We start from the raw sequence: 16,478 nt of genomic DNA on the forward strand, positions 1-16,478 counted from the left end.
AGAGGGTTTAATTTGAGCATAGTTTGAGAGCACAGCCCATCATTGCAGGGAAGTCAGGGTGGCGAGGACTGGAGGCAGCCGGTCACATCGCATCTGCAGTTAGAAAGCAGAGTAATGCTCAGCTTGTCACTCCTGTCCCACCACCACCACTACCTCTGTGCGTTGTGTTTTGAGACAGGGTCTCTCTATATAGCCCTGACTGGCCTGGAACTCTCTTTGGACCCGGCTGGCCCCGAGCTCACAGGCTTATGTCTGACTGGCTTTTCTCTCTTTCATTTGGTCCTAGATCCCACCCCGTGGGATAGTGCTGCTCGCATTCATTTTGAGTCTTCTCTCTTCAGTTAACATTACTGGAAATGTTCTAGACATATCCTTGTGTCCAAATGATTTTAAATCCTCTCAAGTTGACAATCAAAATTAACCATCAGAGTGGATAAGTGGTGAGTAGACACAGGGTTTCAGTGTTATTGCTGCTTGTAGACCATACTGGGAGCAAACTCATGCATATGAATAGGTATGCTATTTGCTAGAGCTATACATAAACCAAAAATAAAGAGTATACAATTTATGAAGTTCAACTTAGAGTTTTCATTAAATGAAATAGCTTATTTCATTTTTCTTCAAACATTATAACATTCCTATTTCTTAAATGTTATCTATATTGTCCTCTAAATGCTGCACATATGAACTTTGCATCATTTTTGTTAAAATATATCTTTTCCACATCATGTATATGTACGTGTACTTAGGAGGCATATTTAATATTTACTTATGTTCCTGTTAAACCATGCTTCTGTGGGACAGTGTCATAGAACTAATTTAAAGAAAATGGCTAACTTATATTACCTTCTCTAATATTCAAGGTCTTTCTGTGACTCAGCAATAACTCTGAAAGTAATAGTAAATCATTGCATTTTAAATACTACTTCTGAGTTCATACTCTGTGTGTGTGTGTGTGTGTGTGTGTAAACAAGTATCCATAGCAATTAGAAACTTTTTTTCTTTACTAACTTTTTTGGCTTGGCAAGAACTAAGTTCCTACTTTGTTGTTTGTTTACTTACCTCTCCCATCTTCAGACTCATGCAAGGTTGCGTTGATATTAGGAACATGCACTGACTGGTTTTATGTCAACTAGACATAAGATAGAGTCATCAGCGAGGAGGGAGCCTCAATTGAGAAAATGCCTCCAAAGATCAGGCGGCTATAGGCAAGCTTGTGGGGCATTTTCTTAATTAGTGATTAAAGGGGGAGGGCCCATCCTGTTAGGGCTGGTGCCATCCCTGGGCAGGTGGTCCTGAGTTTTCTAAGAAAGCAGGTGGAGCATCCAGTAAGCAGCACCTCTCTTTGGCAGCTGCACCAGCTGCTGCCTCTGGGTTCCTGCCCTGTTTGAGTTCCTGTCCTGACTTCTGTGCTGATGAGCAGCGATATGGAAGTGGAAGCAGAGTAAACCCTTTTCTTCCCCAGTTGCTTTTGGTCATGGAGTTTCATCACAGCAATAGAAACTCTAAGACAGAGCACAAGCGGGAATTTTCTGTACTAAACTTAGCCTAGCAACAGTTAACTTAGTCGATCATTGAAATGATTGTTGGGACTATTTTCTCATTTGTTACAAACATCAGAAAAAAGCGTGATTTGCTGATGTAATTGTATGCATAGGCAATTTAGGAAACTTAAACACAAACCACTTACTAATAATAGAATTAGAGCACGGTGGCTGAATATGGGATCTCTTTTTATGGGATCATTTTGCACAGTCGCTTGTTTTTACTCTAGACATGTTTACCCATAGAAATGAGAAAATAGCATACTTCTTATTAACAATAGCAGTTTTAAAATTTATTGGAAGGACAAGAGATATCTGTGTTGTAGAGCGCCCACCTCGCATGCAGGAGGCTCAGGGTTTGATTTCCACCTCTGCAGAGAAGGAAGCAATATGGCTAGGATATGTCAAAGGATCTGAATGAAAGTAGTCAGTTTTACTAAGAAACCCAAAACAAGATCTGTATAAAATCAGGAAAATTCATCCTGTAGAAAGATAGGCCTAACAACTAGCAGACGAGTGTTCCTAAAACAAAAAATACAGAGTTCATGTGTTCTAATCATAGGCCCCAGAGAATTTAATTCCTTTGTGTGTTTGGTCATTTGGTCCTTCAGTCATTGACTGTGGAATGCATGCTTGTGGTGAGAAGTGGGTTTTAGAAATCTGACTAAGAAAGCTGAAAAATGAGCAGTGACTTGCCAGACACCACAAGATGGGACAGAGCCAGTGTAGTTGTATCAAGGTTGTTAGAAATAGGAGACTTCAGAAACAGTTGTTATGCGACGGACAAGTGGTTATTTAATTAAGGAAAGGATAAACTGTAAAAGCTATCAACAGATAAGAAAAGAGTAAACACAATCGTAGAACATATGAAAAATGAGTTTCATTGAATTAAAGATACCTAAGTGAAGGGACTGATGACACATGGCTTAGCAGTTAAGAGCACTGACTACTTTTCTGGAGGATCTGGATTCCCAGCACCTACATGGTGGCTCACAGACTTCTATAACTCCGGTCTCAGGGAATCTGATGACCTCTTCTGGCCTCTGTGAGCACTGCATACACACGATGTACAGAAACACACATTCAGACACACACTCACACACATAAAATAAAATCTCAGAACAATGAATAAGAGACTTAAGTTAAAACTGAAAGTGTCCTAATAAGGAAAGATAATCAAGGCACTTGATCAGAGTCTAAGGCTCTGATCCAGGGCCTGCATTCTTTTTTAATAAAAATTTAAATAAAATCGCAAATAAATACATCACAGGCACCATGCATGATGGGTCACTCCTTTAATCTCAGTACTCAGGAGTTTGAGGCTAGCCTGGTCTATGTAAGAAATCCCAGGCCAGCCAGTGTTTCCTAATCGACCCTGTGTTGTTTTTAAACATCACACAGCTTTTTTTTTTTTTTTTAATGATGCTACTCAAAAGCTTACCCAGTTCTGAGGTCTGCATCTCTGTGAATGTCTGTACTGTTGGAATGGACATTCTGAAGCAGTTGCATTTCTCTTATGGTTATTTACTTTGACTATCAGACATGTGTTTTCTTTTCGTAATATAAAATAAGTCATGCATTGTCTTCTATGAAAGAGATATTTTAGGGAAATATTTTGCTATTAATACTTTTTCAGACTGGGGTATCAGTGTTGGAACATTTACTTAGTATGTATAAGGCCATTGGTTTGATTTCTACTTCAGCAAAAGCAAAAAATTTAAAAGAATACTTTTTTTTAACTGAAGGGGATTATCCATTTCTTTCAAATTCTAATATTCATCAGCAGTGAAGGTTGAGAAATTTTCACTGCACAATTGTTAAATTATCAGTAAATACAAAATATGGAAATGGGATTTACAGGAACGGTAATTTGTATGGCAAGGATTCCCTCCTGAGATTTCTTATCATAGTGTATATGAAGGAGTCTAAAAATACTGCCCTCTCTTTCCTACCCAGATTTCGAACCTCTAGAGACATATGCCATGGAGTCATGTAGAATTTAAAGTTGATGAAAGTTATTGACTCCTGCTGTCACATGAAATTGCTAGTCACTGCACTGCTGGAGTTTATATTTACTAAATTTGTCTCTGGTGCAGACGGTCAACCAAAGGTTTGAGAAGTAAAATTGTTACCTTTTCCAAAGGATTGAAGCCAGAGAAGGGATAAGCTTGTGGTGGTGGCACTCGACCTTTAGTCCCTGCACTTGGGAGGCAGAGGCAGGCAGATCTCTGAGTTCTATGCCAGCCTGGTCTACAGAATAAGACCAGGACAGCCAAGGCTCTTACACAGAGATATCCTGTCTTGAAAAGCAAAACAAACAAACAAACAAACAAACAAACAAAGACCACAAAAGAGGCTGGAGTGTACATATCCACTCCTAGCTAGCTCACTAGCTACTGGACTGGACTCCTCACTGTATTGCTAAGGCTGGTGTCTTGTCTGCCTGGCCTCACATGTCCTTATTGTCTTAGCCTCCAGTTAGCTGGGCCTAATAATGCACAGCACCATCCCTGACCCTTCTCAGTATATTAATCTCATCAGTTATTCCTGTCCAGGGAATGAGGGGGATGAAGGTAGAGCTGCCAAGTAAGGCAGAGAGGGCCGGAGACGTCACTGTGATAGATAATGCTCCATTAGGAAGCTGGAGGCCAGTAGGAAAAAAGTTGTTACCCTAATCATTTTATTTTCCAATATGTGCTTTTAAAATTGAGAGATAATTCACATGTACTCTGGTGTACAGATTTTAAATTGCTATTAGGTCAGTTTTGATAAATGTGTTCATGTAATCAGTACTTAGATCATGATGTGAAACATTTTAACACTATTATAAATGGATTCACATTAAGATTTCTTTAAGTATTCATCTTAATTTATTCAAAATGTTGAAATCTAGCATAGTTTCTGCTGCCATTGGGTCAGTGGTTTTCAACCTCCCTAATGCCATGACCCTTTACTACAGTTCTTTTATGTTGTGGTGACTCCCAACCATAAAATTGTTTTCATTGCCACTTTGTAACTGTAATTTTGCTACTGTACTAATCATAATGTAGATATCTGATATGCAGGATATCTGCTGTGCAGATCTCTGGGGGTCATGACCCACAGGTTGAGAACTACTCTAGATGAAGAATTTAATGACCCAGACCTAAAATGGTTTCATATTACTGTAGGGCAATAATTATTTAAAGACTAAGTTTTTTTTTAAACTAAGATTTTCTTTTGTTTTGTTTTGTTTTGAGACAGTCCCTATGTAGACCAGGCTGGCCTAGAACTCACAGAGATCCATCTGCCTCAGCCTCCCATGTGCTGGGATTAGAGGTATGTACCCCCACACCTGGCCTTAATTAAGAGTTCTTAAACAAATGGATTGTTCTGTGTGGAGTTTAGTTAAATACTTTCTATCTTCTAATGTATAAATTGTGCTGGAAGTGGTGATGCATACCTATAACCAGTATTTTTGGTGGCTGAGTCAGGAGGATTGAGTTCCATACCAACCTGTGATATATAGTGAGGCCTATCTCAAAAGATCAGGACAAGTTGCTGGAGAGACTGACTCTGTGTTCTTGCAGAGGTCCTGAGTTCAGTTCCCATATCTAATGGTTCACTTGAGGTCCAAGACATCTGACACCCTTGTTTGGCCTCCAGGACACCCCAGTCCAGGCATGAGGTATGCACATTTAACTAAAATTGAAACAAATCTAAAACCAAAAAGCTCAAAACCCCAGATTCTTAAATTGACCTTGCTGCTGTCATTTTAAAATGTAAGATGCTATATTAGTATTTCTGATAATATGGAGTATATTGCAAGTACTTTCAGGCATCATTTGTCTTTCCTTTTCTATTTGCACACTATAACTTGCAAGTATGTGAGACAAAAGTCAATAACTAGATAGCCTTCTGGAAATAAAAAATTTATTCCTTTATTTACCTAATTAATGAGTGTTGAGTGTGTGCCTCCTTGGCAAGTACAGTGCATTGACTGCCACAAACAAGGTGCCAATACAGTATCCTGGAGATGCACATGAACAGCTTAGCACTTCGGAGACAGAGGCAAGAGGGTCTTTGATCTCAGGGCAAGCCTGGTCTACACAGCATGGTTAAGGCTAGAGAGTACCCTTAACCCCTGTGCCATCTCTCCTGTCCTACGAATTTTTGTTTGTTTCGGTTTTGATTTTGTTTTTCGAGACAGGGTTTCTCTGTGTAGCTTTGGAGCCTGTCCTGGAACTAGCTCATGTAGACCAGGCTGGCCTCTAACTCACAGAGATCCTTCTTCCTCTGCCTCCCAAGTGCTGGGAATTAAGGTATGTGCCACCACCACCCGGCTGAAAAAATATTTTTAAAACAACTACAAAGGATACATTTTAAAGGTTCTACAATAGGAAATGGACTGTGTGGAAGACATTTCTTGTGCTGTGAGGTGTGATGGTTGTAAGGAGGAGCACTTGCTCTGCTGCAGATTGTTGGAAGTGTGTTACTCTGTGGAGAACACTTGCTCTCCTGCAGATTGTTGGAAGTGTGTCACTCTGTGGAGAACACTTGCTCTCCTGCAGATTGTTGGAAGTGTGTCACTCTGTGGAGAGCACTTGTTCTGCAGATTGTTGGAAGTGTGTGTCACTCTGTGGAGAACACTTGCTCTGCTGCAGATTGTTGGAAGTGTGTTACTCTGTGGAGAACACTTGCTCTGCTGCAGATTGTTGGAAGTGTGTTACTCTGTGGAGAACACTTGTTCTGCTGCAGATTGTTGGAAGTGTGTTACTCTGTGGAGAACACTTGCTCTCCTGCAGATTGTTGGAAGTGTGTTACTCTGTGGAGAACACTTGCTCTCCTGCAGATTGTTGGAAGTGTGTCACTCTGTGGAGAACACTTGCTCTGCTGCAGATTGTTGGAAGTGTGTCACTCTGTGGAGAGCACTTGTTCTGCAGATTGTTGGAAGTGTGTGTCACTCTGTGGAGAACACTTGCTCTGCTACAGATTGTTGGAAGTGTGTTACTCTGTGGAGAACACTTGTTCTGCTGCAGATTGTTGGAAGTGTGTGTTACTCTGTGGAGAGCTTGTCTTTTAAAATTAGAAAGAATGGACTGTGTCTTTAATGGGTTTGCTTTCTCACTGATAAGTAGGTTGTCACTTTAAGGAGGAAAATAGCTGTATTTATTGTTGGTGATGAAACTAGAGTTTTTCAAGATAAAATTAAAAATTTGGGAAACTTAAATCACATTTGTTACATTGATAGCTTCCCAGTATTTAATATGCTTTCTTAAAAATGAGATTGGTGGTGGTATAATAAATTTAATAATTGAAATAGCTTAGTGAGGTATGTCAACACTTGGAAATAAACAATTCAGTGACTAATGTTTTTTAAGTGACTAATGCAGAAATGAAAGATTTAATGTGCAAGAGATCAACAGATTTTATTGTAATGGTTGGAAATGATCAAACGTATTGGTTCTGATTTCACATGGCAGCTAGCTTGAAGAAATACCATTTGGCTATGTTATCGCAGCATACCCACAGCTATCAGCAAGGGGTGTAAAATACTACCTTGTCAGCTGTATGTGGAAGACATGGTTGCATTTCCACATCTACTCAGTCACAACAGCATGCTGTAAAAGACTGAATATAGGAGTTAAATGGTTCTGCCATCTTCTGCTGAAGCACACATTGAAGCACTTGTAGTTTTGTTTAGCAGGAAAAACCTGACAACTTGAGTTCAGTACCTGGGTGACCTGTAGGGTAGAAGGAGAAACCATACCATTCGAGCCACAAAGGTGCCTGGCATGAGCATACTTACACACACACACACACACACACACACACACACACACACACACACACACACACACACACACACACGGTTAATAAATAAATGTAAAATAAGAGAATAGAAGCAAAATACGAAACTAAATATAATTTGCAAAACTATGCTTTCATGACAATTTTTCTCTAGTCTATCTTGTTTCTTCAGTAAGGCATTAGAATATTGGAAAAGAGTCATTGATAATCTGTGATATTTCGTAATGTCTTAATCATAAATGGAGTTACAAGTTCCTATTGGAGTTAAATGGACAGTTATTTTTAAAATTTGTGGTAGCTTATTACATGCAGAGTCCAGGGTCATTTGGAATGTACATGGAGACTAATTCTATCTTGTGCAATGGTTTTCGGTCTGTGGTTCATGACCCCCTTGGGAGGTGTTGAGCAACCCTTTCTTAAGGGTCACATATCAGATATTTCTTTCTTTTTTTTTTTTTTTACATAAAGTACTGTTTTATTTTTCCAAGGTGTTTGTCTTCATGAAGCCATCTCTTTACACAGGCTTTGGTGGAGGTCGTGGTGCAGCACCAGCGGGTCTAAACCGTGGTGGGGGTGTCCAGTCCTTCCGGGCTTCACGAGATCGATTCCTGACTACTTTGCTGTGAATGGCACAGCTCACACAGTAGTGCAGCTTGACATAGAGCTTGGGAAGCACATAAGCGTCGAAGACGCTCGCTTCGGATACGTCCCTGACAGCAGCGGCCTCCACTATGTTCCGAATGACGAACTTCTTAATGGCCTTGTCCTTGGGCGCGCCCGTTGTTTCGTCTTTTTTTGGTCATCTTGGAGCCAAGACCCGAAAGAGGCAGATATTTGAAGTAGCAAGAAAATAATTTTATGGTTGGAGTTCACCGCAGCATGATTAACTGTATTAAAAAGGGTCGCAATATTGAGAACCACGGATCTAGTGGGAACTTTTATATACTAGTAGCTGATTGTCCTTTCACCACGTGATGGTTAGAATATTGAAGTTTCTGATTTCTTTTCTATGAACAGATAATCTCAGTGACACCTTAAAGAAACTGAAGATCACAGCTGCTGACAGGACAGAGGACTGTTTAGAAGGATGCTTGGATTGCCTGCTTCAAGCCTTGGCTCAAAATAGTAAGTTTCATTGTTTATTCGAATTCCAGACTGAGAAGGATCAAATTGGCATTGTTTAGAAATCGGTATATAGTTAGGCACGTAACATGTATTCACATATTTTGAATTCTTTTGACTCTTATTCTTGAATGCTGAAATTGTTCCCAGTGTTCTGTCCGCCTACCCACCTTCCACCAAAAACTATTCAAAACCCAACTGATAGTCAGAGAACAGAGAAATTGATTGGTGATGACATTTATGCGAGCTCCAGAGAGGAGCCATTATGGCTTTTACCCCTCAACACCTACATTCATGCTTTTATAACTCAACAAAAGACAAAAGACTAAACAGTTTATGTGTAAGGAGGAGACAGGAGAAACCAAAGGGGGTTTAAAATACTTAACAGTTTTTTTGTTTTGTTTTTGTGCTTCTCTTTTAGCTTTTAAAAAGAAAATACTTTTATTTTAAGTTAATATATTCATCCATAGATTAAATTGGAAAGAACTATCAGTAGTTACACAGATTTCTCAAAACCTCAGGCCAAGCTTGATGTTCAGTGTCTGGTAAATAATCCCAAAGAGAGATCACATATTCTTCATTGACTATCACAATGTATTACATTTGATAGAATATGTTTCTGTTCACTAATTTTGTGTTATCATACTGAGTGGATATGCAAATGATTTTAAGTTATTTCCATAATCCTACCTGGTTGTACTGTATTGGCATTTGATTATGCTATTTTCCTGGTGGATTAATTATGTAGCCCTGTCCAGGAATTCAGAGAATAGTATATTGTCATGGTTTTAATTTCAAGCACTCAGAGGTGGGTGTATTTCTTTAGTTTTTATTAAATTGCCAAGAAAATACAAAATAATGAATTACAGTACTCTTCACTGAACAAAGCACATTTTGAAGCTAAACTTTATTTACTTTTCTTGTCACTGGCAAGAACACCTTGAAGGAAGAAAGATTTCTTTTGACTCATGATATCGGTCTATCATGGCAGGTCACGGTCATGGCAGGATGGAGTCATTCAACTATCAGCAACCAGGATGTAGAGGAAGGAAGGTGTTGGAGACATTTAAAGGAAAACCATTCATCATGAACTTCCTTTAGCTAGTACTGATTCTAGAAGTTTCCACCATCTCCCCAAATAGTGCTGCCAGCTGGTGGCCAGGCTTCAACACATGAGGCTGCCATGGCATTTCAGATTCATGCTGTATCATAGCCTTTAAAATTGAGTATCGTTTCAGTAACTTTTCCTTTGAGATTGTCTAGCTCTGTCTAGCTATTTAATACAGAGATGACAGATGAGTTGAGACAAAAAGTTCAACGAGAACATTTGTATAATGCTCAAGATAGTAAAGGAAAAAGAAAAAAATGTCTAATCCTATGCTGCCCATCACAGTAGGAGCATGACTGTTCGTGCTTAGTAAAATTAAATAAAACTTCAAATGGACGACTTCTTTGTTTTTCAGTAGCCTGCCAGGTGATGACTTACATAGATCACAGCTATACAGCATTCCCATAACCATAGGAAGCTTTTTGAATAGCACTGGTCTAGAAACTAGAAGAACAGGGTGACCTGATTTACAGGTGCTTATGTCGGCAGTTTTACCCAATAGCATCCCTCTCTTAAGCAGACTGAGGATCAGCATAAATAGCCTTCCTTTACCGTTACCAATCCATTTTTTCCCTCTGTTTATTTGGAGGGGGCCGTATTTTTTTTAAAGGAAAATGTTAGCTTTAGAAACAGAATGATAAAAAGACAGTTTTCTTGGTAACGTGGAAAGTCGTGAGTCTTTCTCTGAAGTGTGAAAGGCCAGAATTGGGGAAGGAAAGTGGCAAAGGGAAGCCAAGGCTAAAGCCCTTCACGTGACAGATTGAAGAACACTGTCTCGTGTGATGTTTGGATTAGATTCAGAACCTACACGCAGGTGTTTGACAAAACCAACAGAATATGAACTAAAGGCTTCCCAGGAAGATTATGAAAAAGTGTTTCATTAGCAGTCTGAGATAAAGTTTTTAAATGTTCTCATTTCTAAGACCACTAAAAGGATTTGACACGGGAAGACAATATTGCAGTTGTTCAATATTTGACCCAAAAAGTCATTGAAAAGCTTATTACTGAAGAAAGTATAATTTTGAAGTATCAACACTGTGACTTTGGCATATTTGAATTGTATATTATAATTGATTACAATCTGAAATTAGAATTTAAAAATTTTTAATTTCTAAAAGTTTTTGAAATTAAAATATAGTTACATCATGTTCCCTTTTCTACTTTATTCTTCCAACTCTTCCCATATCTTCTCTTACTCTCTCATATTCATTCCTAAATATATAGATAAAACCTGCTTTGACTGCTTAGCATTACACACACACACACACACACACACACACACACACACACACAAACACACACGATTTCAGGGCTGATCGCTTGGTGTTGGTTAATCAGTTTGGAGCTTCTACCCTGGGGAAGACTATTTCTCTGCTCTCAGCATTCCTTAGTTGCCTGTAGTTCTTTGTGAGTGTTTAGGGCCTTATATGATTTCCCTTTTCCATGTGGGCATGTCTGTTGGTGTTGTCCTTGTTCAGGTCTTGTTTAGGCAGCATGTTGTTGAGCAATCATGACTTGAATTTCTCTGGCATTTCTAGGAGACACAATTCTCACAGCAAACCCTTGCTTCTTTGAAGAAGCTCTTAGCATCTTTCTGACTCCTCTTCCTCTGTTCCCTCAGTCTTAGGTCCAGGAGCTATGTTGTAAACCAATCTGTTGGGGCTAGGCATTTTAATTGGTTGTGGTTTTCTATAATGGTGTCCATCTATTGCAAAAAGGAAGTTTCTTTTTGGAGAACTACATTTACCTGTGGGTTTAAGGATAAATGTTTAGAATGCAGTTAGGCGTTACATTGGTGTAGAGAAGTGGTGGTTGTAGATTCTTCAAATTCATGACGTCCCAGACCCATGAAGTTGGTTAGGTTTCCAGTACTGGGTGTGATTTCCCAATTGTTGAGAAGGCCTTAAGTACAGTTAGAACTGTTGGTCACTGTCAAGACATGAGTGTTACTATTGCTTCCTTTGGGTCATTATGTTGTATTGGCCATTGTTGTAGTTCATAGGCATCATAGCAGGGTAGGACTATTGGTAGCATCCTTCCCTTGGAAGCATGCTTGCACCCTCTGGTAACATGAAAGCTAGTCCTTGGGGGAAGAGGCTTTCAGGTTAAATAAGGCTCAGATCCTCTGGGCTCTATGTCCAAAGAGCATGGTATCTTCCGCAGTAAGGACTTAGCTTCAGCAGTATCATCAGCAGTAAGGGCTTAATTTCAACTTCTAGGAGGCAACAAGGACAGCATTCTGTAATGTTTCAGGTCTATTTCAGGAGTCTATTGGACATCCCTGATAAACAACTCGTAAGGGGGCTTCTCATTCCTAGTATTGGAGGTTCAGTAGTCTATGGCTTTTGGGGTAGAGGATAAATATTGCCATCCCAGATGGCATTACAGTATATATGTGTACATATATATATATATTATATATAATTTTAGGTAAGTAAGTAATAGTATAATTCCTTATGACCTTTTCAGACAACTTTATTATTTTTACCCTCTTTCCTTTTGCTTCTTTTGTGTTGAGAAAGGGTCACACTAGGTAGTAGTGGCTGTCCTGGAACTTAGAGAGCTGCCTACCTCTGCCTCCCAAGTGCTAGGATTAAAGGCATGTTCCACCATGCCAGGCTCCCTTTTACTAATTCTTTGAGAGTTTTGTATGTGCATACAATGTATTTTGATCATTTTCATTCCTGCTCCTCCCTCTAACTTTTCCACCATCTAGCGCCACCTTCTTATCTTTTGTGTCTGTTTGTATAGTTAATGATTGAATCTAATTTGTAGTATCTATATACATATGAGGGTGGGTCATCCACTGGAATGTGATCTACCTACCAGGAAATAAACCCATAAAGAAAACTGACTCTCCTCCTAGTAACCAGAATTGCCAGTGGCTTCCCAACTAGAGGATGGAGCTTGTGAGCTCTTCCTCCTCCATTCTGGAATGGTGGCTGGCTTGGTCTTGTCAAGTAACCGGAACACTGTGAGTTATGGTATGATTGCATTAGTCCTGTCATGTCCAGAAGCCCTCGACAACTTATGGCACTTAAACATTTCTGCCCTCTCCTTCTCACTGTTCCCTAGGGGATTGGCAAGGGGTGATACACATGTCCCATTCCTCCTGAGTATTCCAGTCACTTGGTCACTGTGCTGTGGCCACCTCTGGGTTCTGCATTAACACTGATGACTGCACAGAGAAACTGTGTTGATAAGGACCGAACCTGTGGTAGTTTGATACTATGTCAGTTTAGCAGGCTTACCCCTGGAGTCTGTGAGCTCACCCATCTTGGGTTCTAGGTCAGTTTATGGTACCAGGCATATGTTTTCTCCTATGTCGCAGGCTTAAAATCAAAGTAAAAAGCAGTTGCTTACCTGATAACCTTGGTGCCATTATCCCTTCCTTGGGCATATCTTGTCAGGTCACTCTTTATTGTAGCTTCCGGGGTTAGTAGCTGGGTAAGACTACTGACTTACATACTGGCTTCCTCCATACTGGCTCTTTCATGGTATTGAAATACATATATGACTTTAATGTGGTTTTCTTCTTTGTTTCTTCCCTTGCTGAGTTTAGTGTCTGTCAATTTTTAAAGATAAGAATTAGAAGATTTGAATAGCTCACTATATTTTATAGAATACATTTTGCTTAAGCAAGCATTCTGTATAAATCTCTCATCTAAATTAACAACATTCACTCATATAAACACTTTGATCTCACTTTTTAAATATTTTTAGTAAATATATGAAGGCCACCAGCCAAGAAAACAGCTTGTTTGTTCTGGTCTCATTTGATTCTGCTCCTAGCTACATGAATTTTAGTAAATGCTTGTTGAATTCTAGTATGGTTACTTCATTTTCTTTTTGTAATTTAAAACAATGAGCTACCTGTGGCTACCTACATATTTGGAGTTTGAGTCACCTTGCAAGAGGAACCAATAGTTTAAAGACCCAAAGGCAAGAAATGTTCATGTTTATAACCAAATCATTGTTAATTTTATCCCATTTTAAAGCATGAGAACTGAACTTCTCAGTTGGGAGTTAATGGAGGGGGTCATCTGTGAAACAATCCCAGAGTGATCATCAACTTAAACTCTTATTACTGAAGAGTTTGGGCTCCTTCATTTACTTCATTGTGTGTGAGCATATTTTAATTTCCCAGTCACTTGTCTGTTGATAAGTAGCTCATAATAAAAATCACCAAGTTGTTTGTGCAACATGTAACCTTGCTATCCAACCCAGATTTGTCTTTGTGAGTAAACAGTATTTAGTTTCCTGTTGCTAATCTTATTGACTTGGTAAATTCTTAGTTTCTTAGCCCTTTTCTTTAGCTCATTCTATTGTTTTTTTTACTTCTACCTAGGCTGTAATCCTAAGCACACTATTAATTTGTTTACATTGTTCATGTAACTTCTCTACAAGGAAGTCTTTTGTGTCTTCATCTGGTTTTAGTCTATGGTGTTTAGGCCTTTAGTAATAGCAAAACTAGTATCTGTAAAAGGGACTGAAACACCAGATATTTCTCAAAAACCCTACTAAATTTACTCTCAATGAATGTAGATTTGTTGCTATTGGGAGAAATGGGGGAAAGGGGTATTGTTTCACTTATCTAGAATAGATTTTATCTATTATCTAGAATATCTAGAATAGATTTTACTTTTTTACCCCACTATCAAATGCAGAAAAAGAAGCTATTTCCTGTGCAAGCTAAACTATATTGCATTTCTTAGTTGTTGTTTCCATGACTCATGAATGTATACAACTCATACTAATGATATGCTACAGTTTTTGCTCAAGAAGCAAAAACATTTAAGAATATGCAAAAGAGGGCTAGAGAGATGACTCTACAAACAAGAGCACTTGTTGGCAGTGGACCCAGATTCAGTTTCCAGCATTACCATGGGCTTCCCAGCCACCCCAATGAGTTCCAGGGGATCCACCCTTCTTCTAATCTCTGTGGGCACTAGGCATGCACATGGTGCAGAGACATAAATGCAGGCAAAAAAGAAAAGAAAAAGAGAGAGAAAGATAGTACATTACTATCTCAGGCAAACTAAAACAATCAAGAAGACATTGGTAGTTTCTGATACATTAGACTTCAACAGAATAATAGTCATTAAAACTCCATATAGCTCAGATAGAAAAAAAGGTAAACCAATTAGTTGTATCTGTGCCTTTATCACAACTGGGATACACATTTCAGATTATTAGGAAAAGGATTAAACATTTAAGTGTAATTACTTAGTTACACACTACCTAGAGAAATTTCTGCCAAGACTGCACAAACTACAGAAGAGGAGAAAAGAACAGGGAACCAGATGCCCAAGGTGAGAGCACACAAGTACATTTTTCTTTTTTTTTTTAATTTAAATTAGAAACCAGCTTGTTTTACATGTCAATCCCAGTTCCCTTTCCCTCTCCTCCTTCCCAACCCACCACCAACCCCCTATCCCATCCCATTTCTGCTTCCCAGGGAGGATGAGGCCTTTCATGAGGGATCTTCATCATTTGGAGCAGGACCTAGGCCTGTGTGTCTAGGCTGAGAGAGTATCCCTCTATGTGGAATGGGCTCCCAAAGTCCATTCATATGCTAGGAATAAATACTGATGCACTACCAGAGGCCTCATAGACTGCCCAGGCCTCTTAACTGAAACCCATGTTGAGGGGGTCTGGGTTGGTCCTATACTGGTTTCCCATCTATCAGTCTGGGGTCTATGAGCTCCCCCTTGTTCAGGTCAGCTGCTTCTGTGGGTTTCACCAGCCTGGTCTTGACCCCTTTGCTCAACAGTCCTGCCTCTCTACAATTGGATTCAAGAAATTCGGCTCAGTGTTTAGCTGTGGGTGTCTGCTTCTGCTTCCATCAGCTACTGGATGAATGTTCTAGGATGACAAATAAGGTAGTCATCAATCTCATAGGGGAAGGTCATTTATGGTAGCCTCTCCACTGTTGCTTAGATTCTTAGTTGGGGTCGTCCTTGTAGATCTCTGGACATTTCCCTGGTGCTAGATTTCTCTTTAAACCTATAATGGCTCCTTCTGTTGTGGTATCTCTTTTCTTGCTCTACTCTATTCTTCTCCTGACTCAATCTTCCTGTTCCCTCTTGTCCTCCTCTCTCCTCCTCTTCTCCAACTCTTTTTCCTAACCCCTTCTCCCCTCCCTCATGCTCAGGTGATCTTGTCCCTTTCCCCTTCTCCGGGGGACCATTTATGTCTCTCTTAGGATCCTCCTTGTTTCCTAGCTTCTCTGTTGGTGTGAATTGTAGGCTGGTAATCCTTTGCTCTATGTCTAAAATCCATATATGAGTGAGTACATACTATGTTTGTATTTTTGTGACTGGGTTACCTCACTCAGGATGGTTTCTTCTAGTTTATCCATTTGCCTGAGAATTTCAAGGTTTTATTGTTGTTGTTGTTGTTTTTTTTCTGCAGAGTAGTACTCCATTGTGTAAATGTACCACATTTTCTCTATCCACTCTTCATTTGAGGGGCATCTAGGTTGCTTCCAGGATCTGACAAATAATGCTGCTATGAACATAGGTGAACATATGCCCTTGTGGTATGAATCTGCATCCTTTGGTTATATGCCTAAGAGCCTAAGAGTGGGATTGCTGGATCTTGAGGTAGACTGATTCCCATTTTACTGAGGAACCATTATACTGATTTCCAAAGTGGCTGTTCGGGTTTGCACTCCCACCAGCAGTGGAGGAGTGTTCCCCTTTCTCCACATCCTCTCCAGCATAAACTGTCATGGTGTTTTTGATTTTAGCCATTCTGACAGGACTACGATAGTATCTCAGAGTTGTTTTGATTTGCATTTCCCTGATGGCTAAGGATGTTGATCAATTTCTTAAATGCCATTCAGCAATTTTAGATTCCTCTATTCAGAATTCTCTATTTAGTTTTGTTCCCCACATTTTAATTGGATTATT

General features: G+C 39.5%; 1 protein-coding gene across 4 annotated transcripts in view; it reads left to right on the plus strand.

The window, feature by feature from the left end:
- Window positions 1–16,478, plus strand: part of Rap1gds1 (Rap1 GTPase-GDP dissociation stimulator 1) — a 120,487-nt gene that overhangs the window by 12,239 nt on the left and 91,770 nt on the right. For all 4 annotated transcript variants that reach the window (XM_040751715.1, XM_040751714.1, XM_040751717.1 and 1 more), the window contains exon 2: window positions 8,352–8,459. In XM_040751715.1, coding sequence (XP_040607649.1) covers window positions 8,352–8,459 — 108 coding nt within the window. The remainder of the gene's footprint in view (window positions 1–8,351; window positions 8,460–16,478) is intronic.

This window comes from Mesocricetus auratus, unplaced genomic scaffold, assembly GCF_017639785.1.
Source record: "Mesocricetus auratus isolate SY011 unplaced genomic scaffold, BCM_Maur_2.0 Super-Scaffold_100009, whole genome shotgun sequence".
Taxonomy (NCBI): domain Eukaryota; kingdom Metazoa; phylum Chordata; class Mammalia; order Rodentia; family Cricetidae; genus Mesocricetus; species Mesocricetus auratus.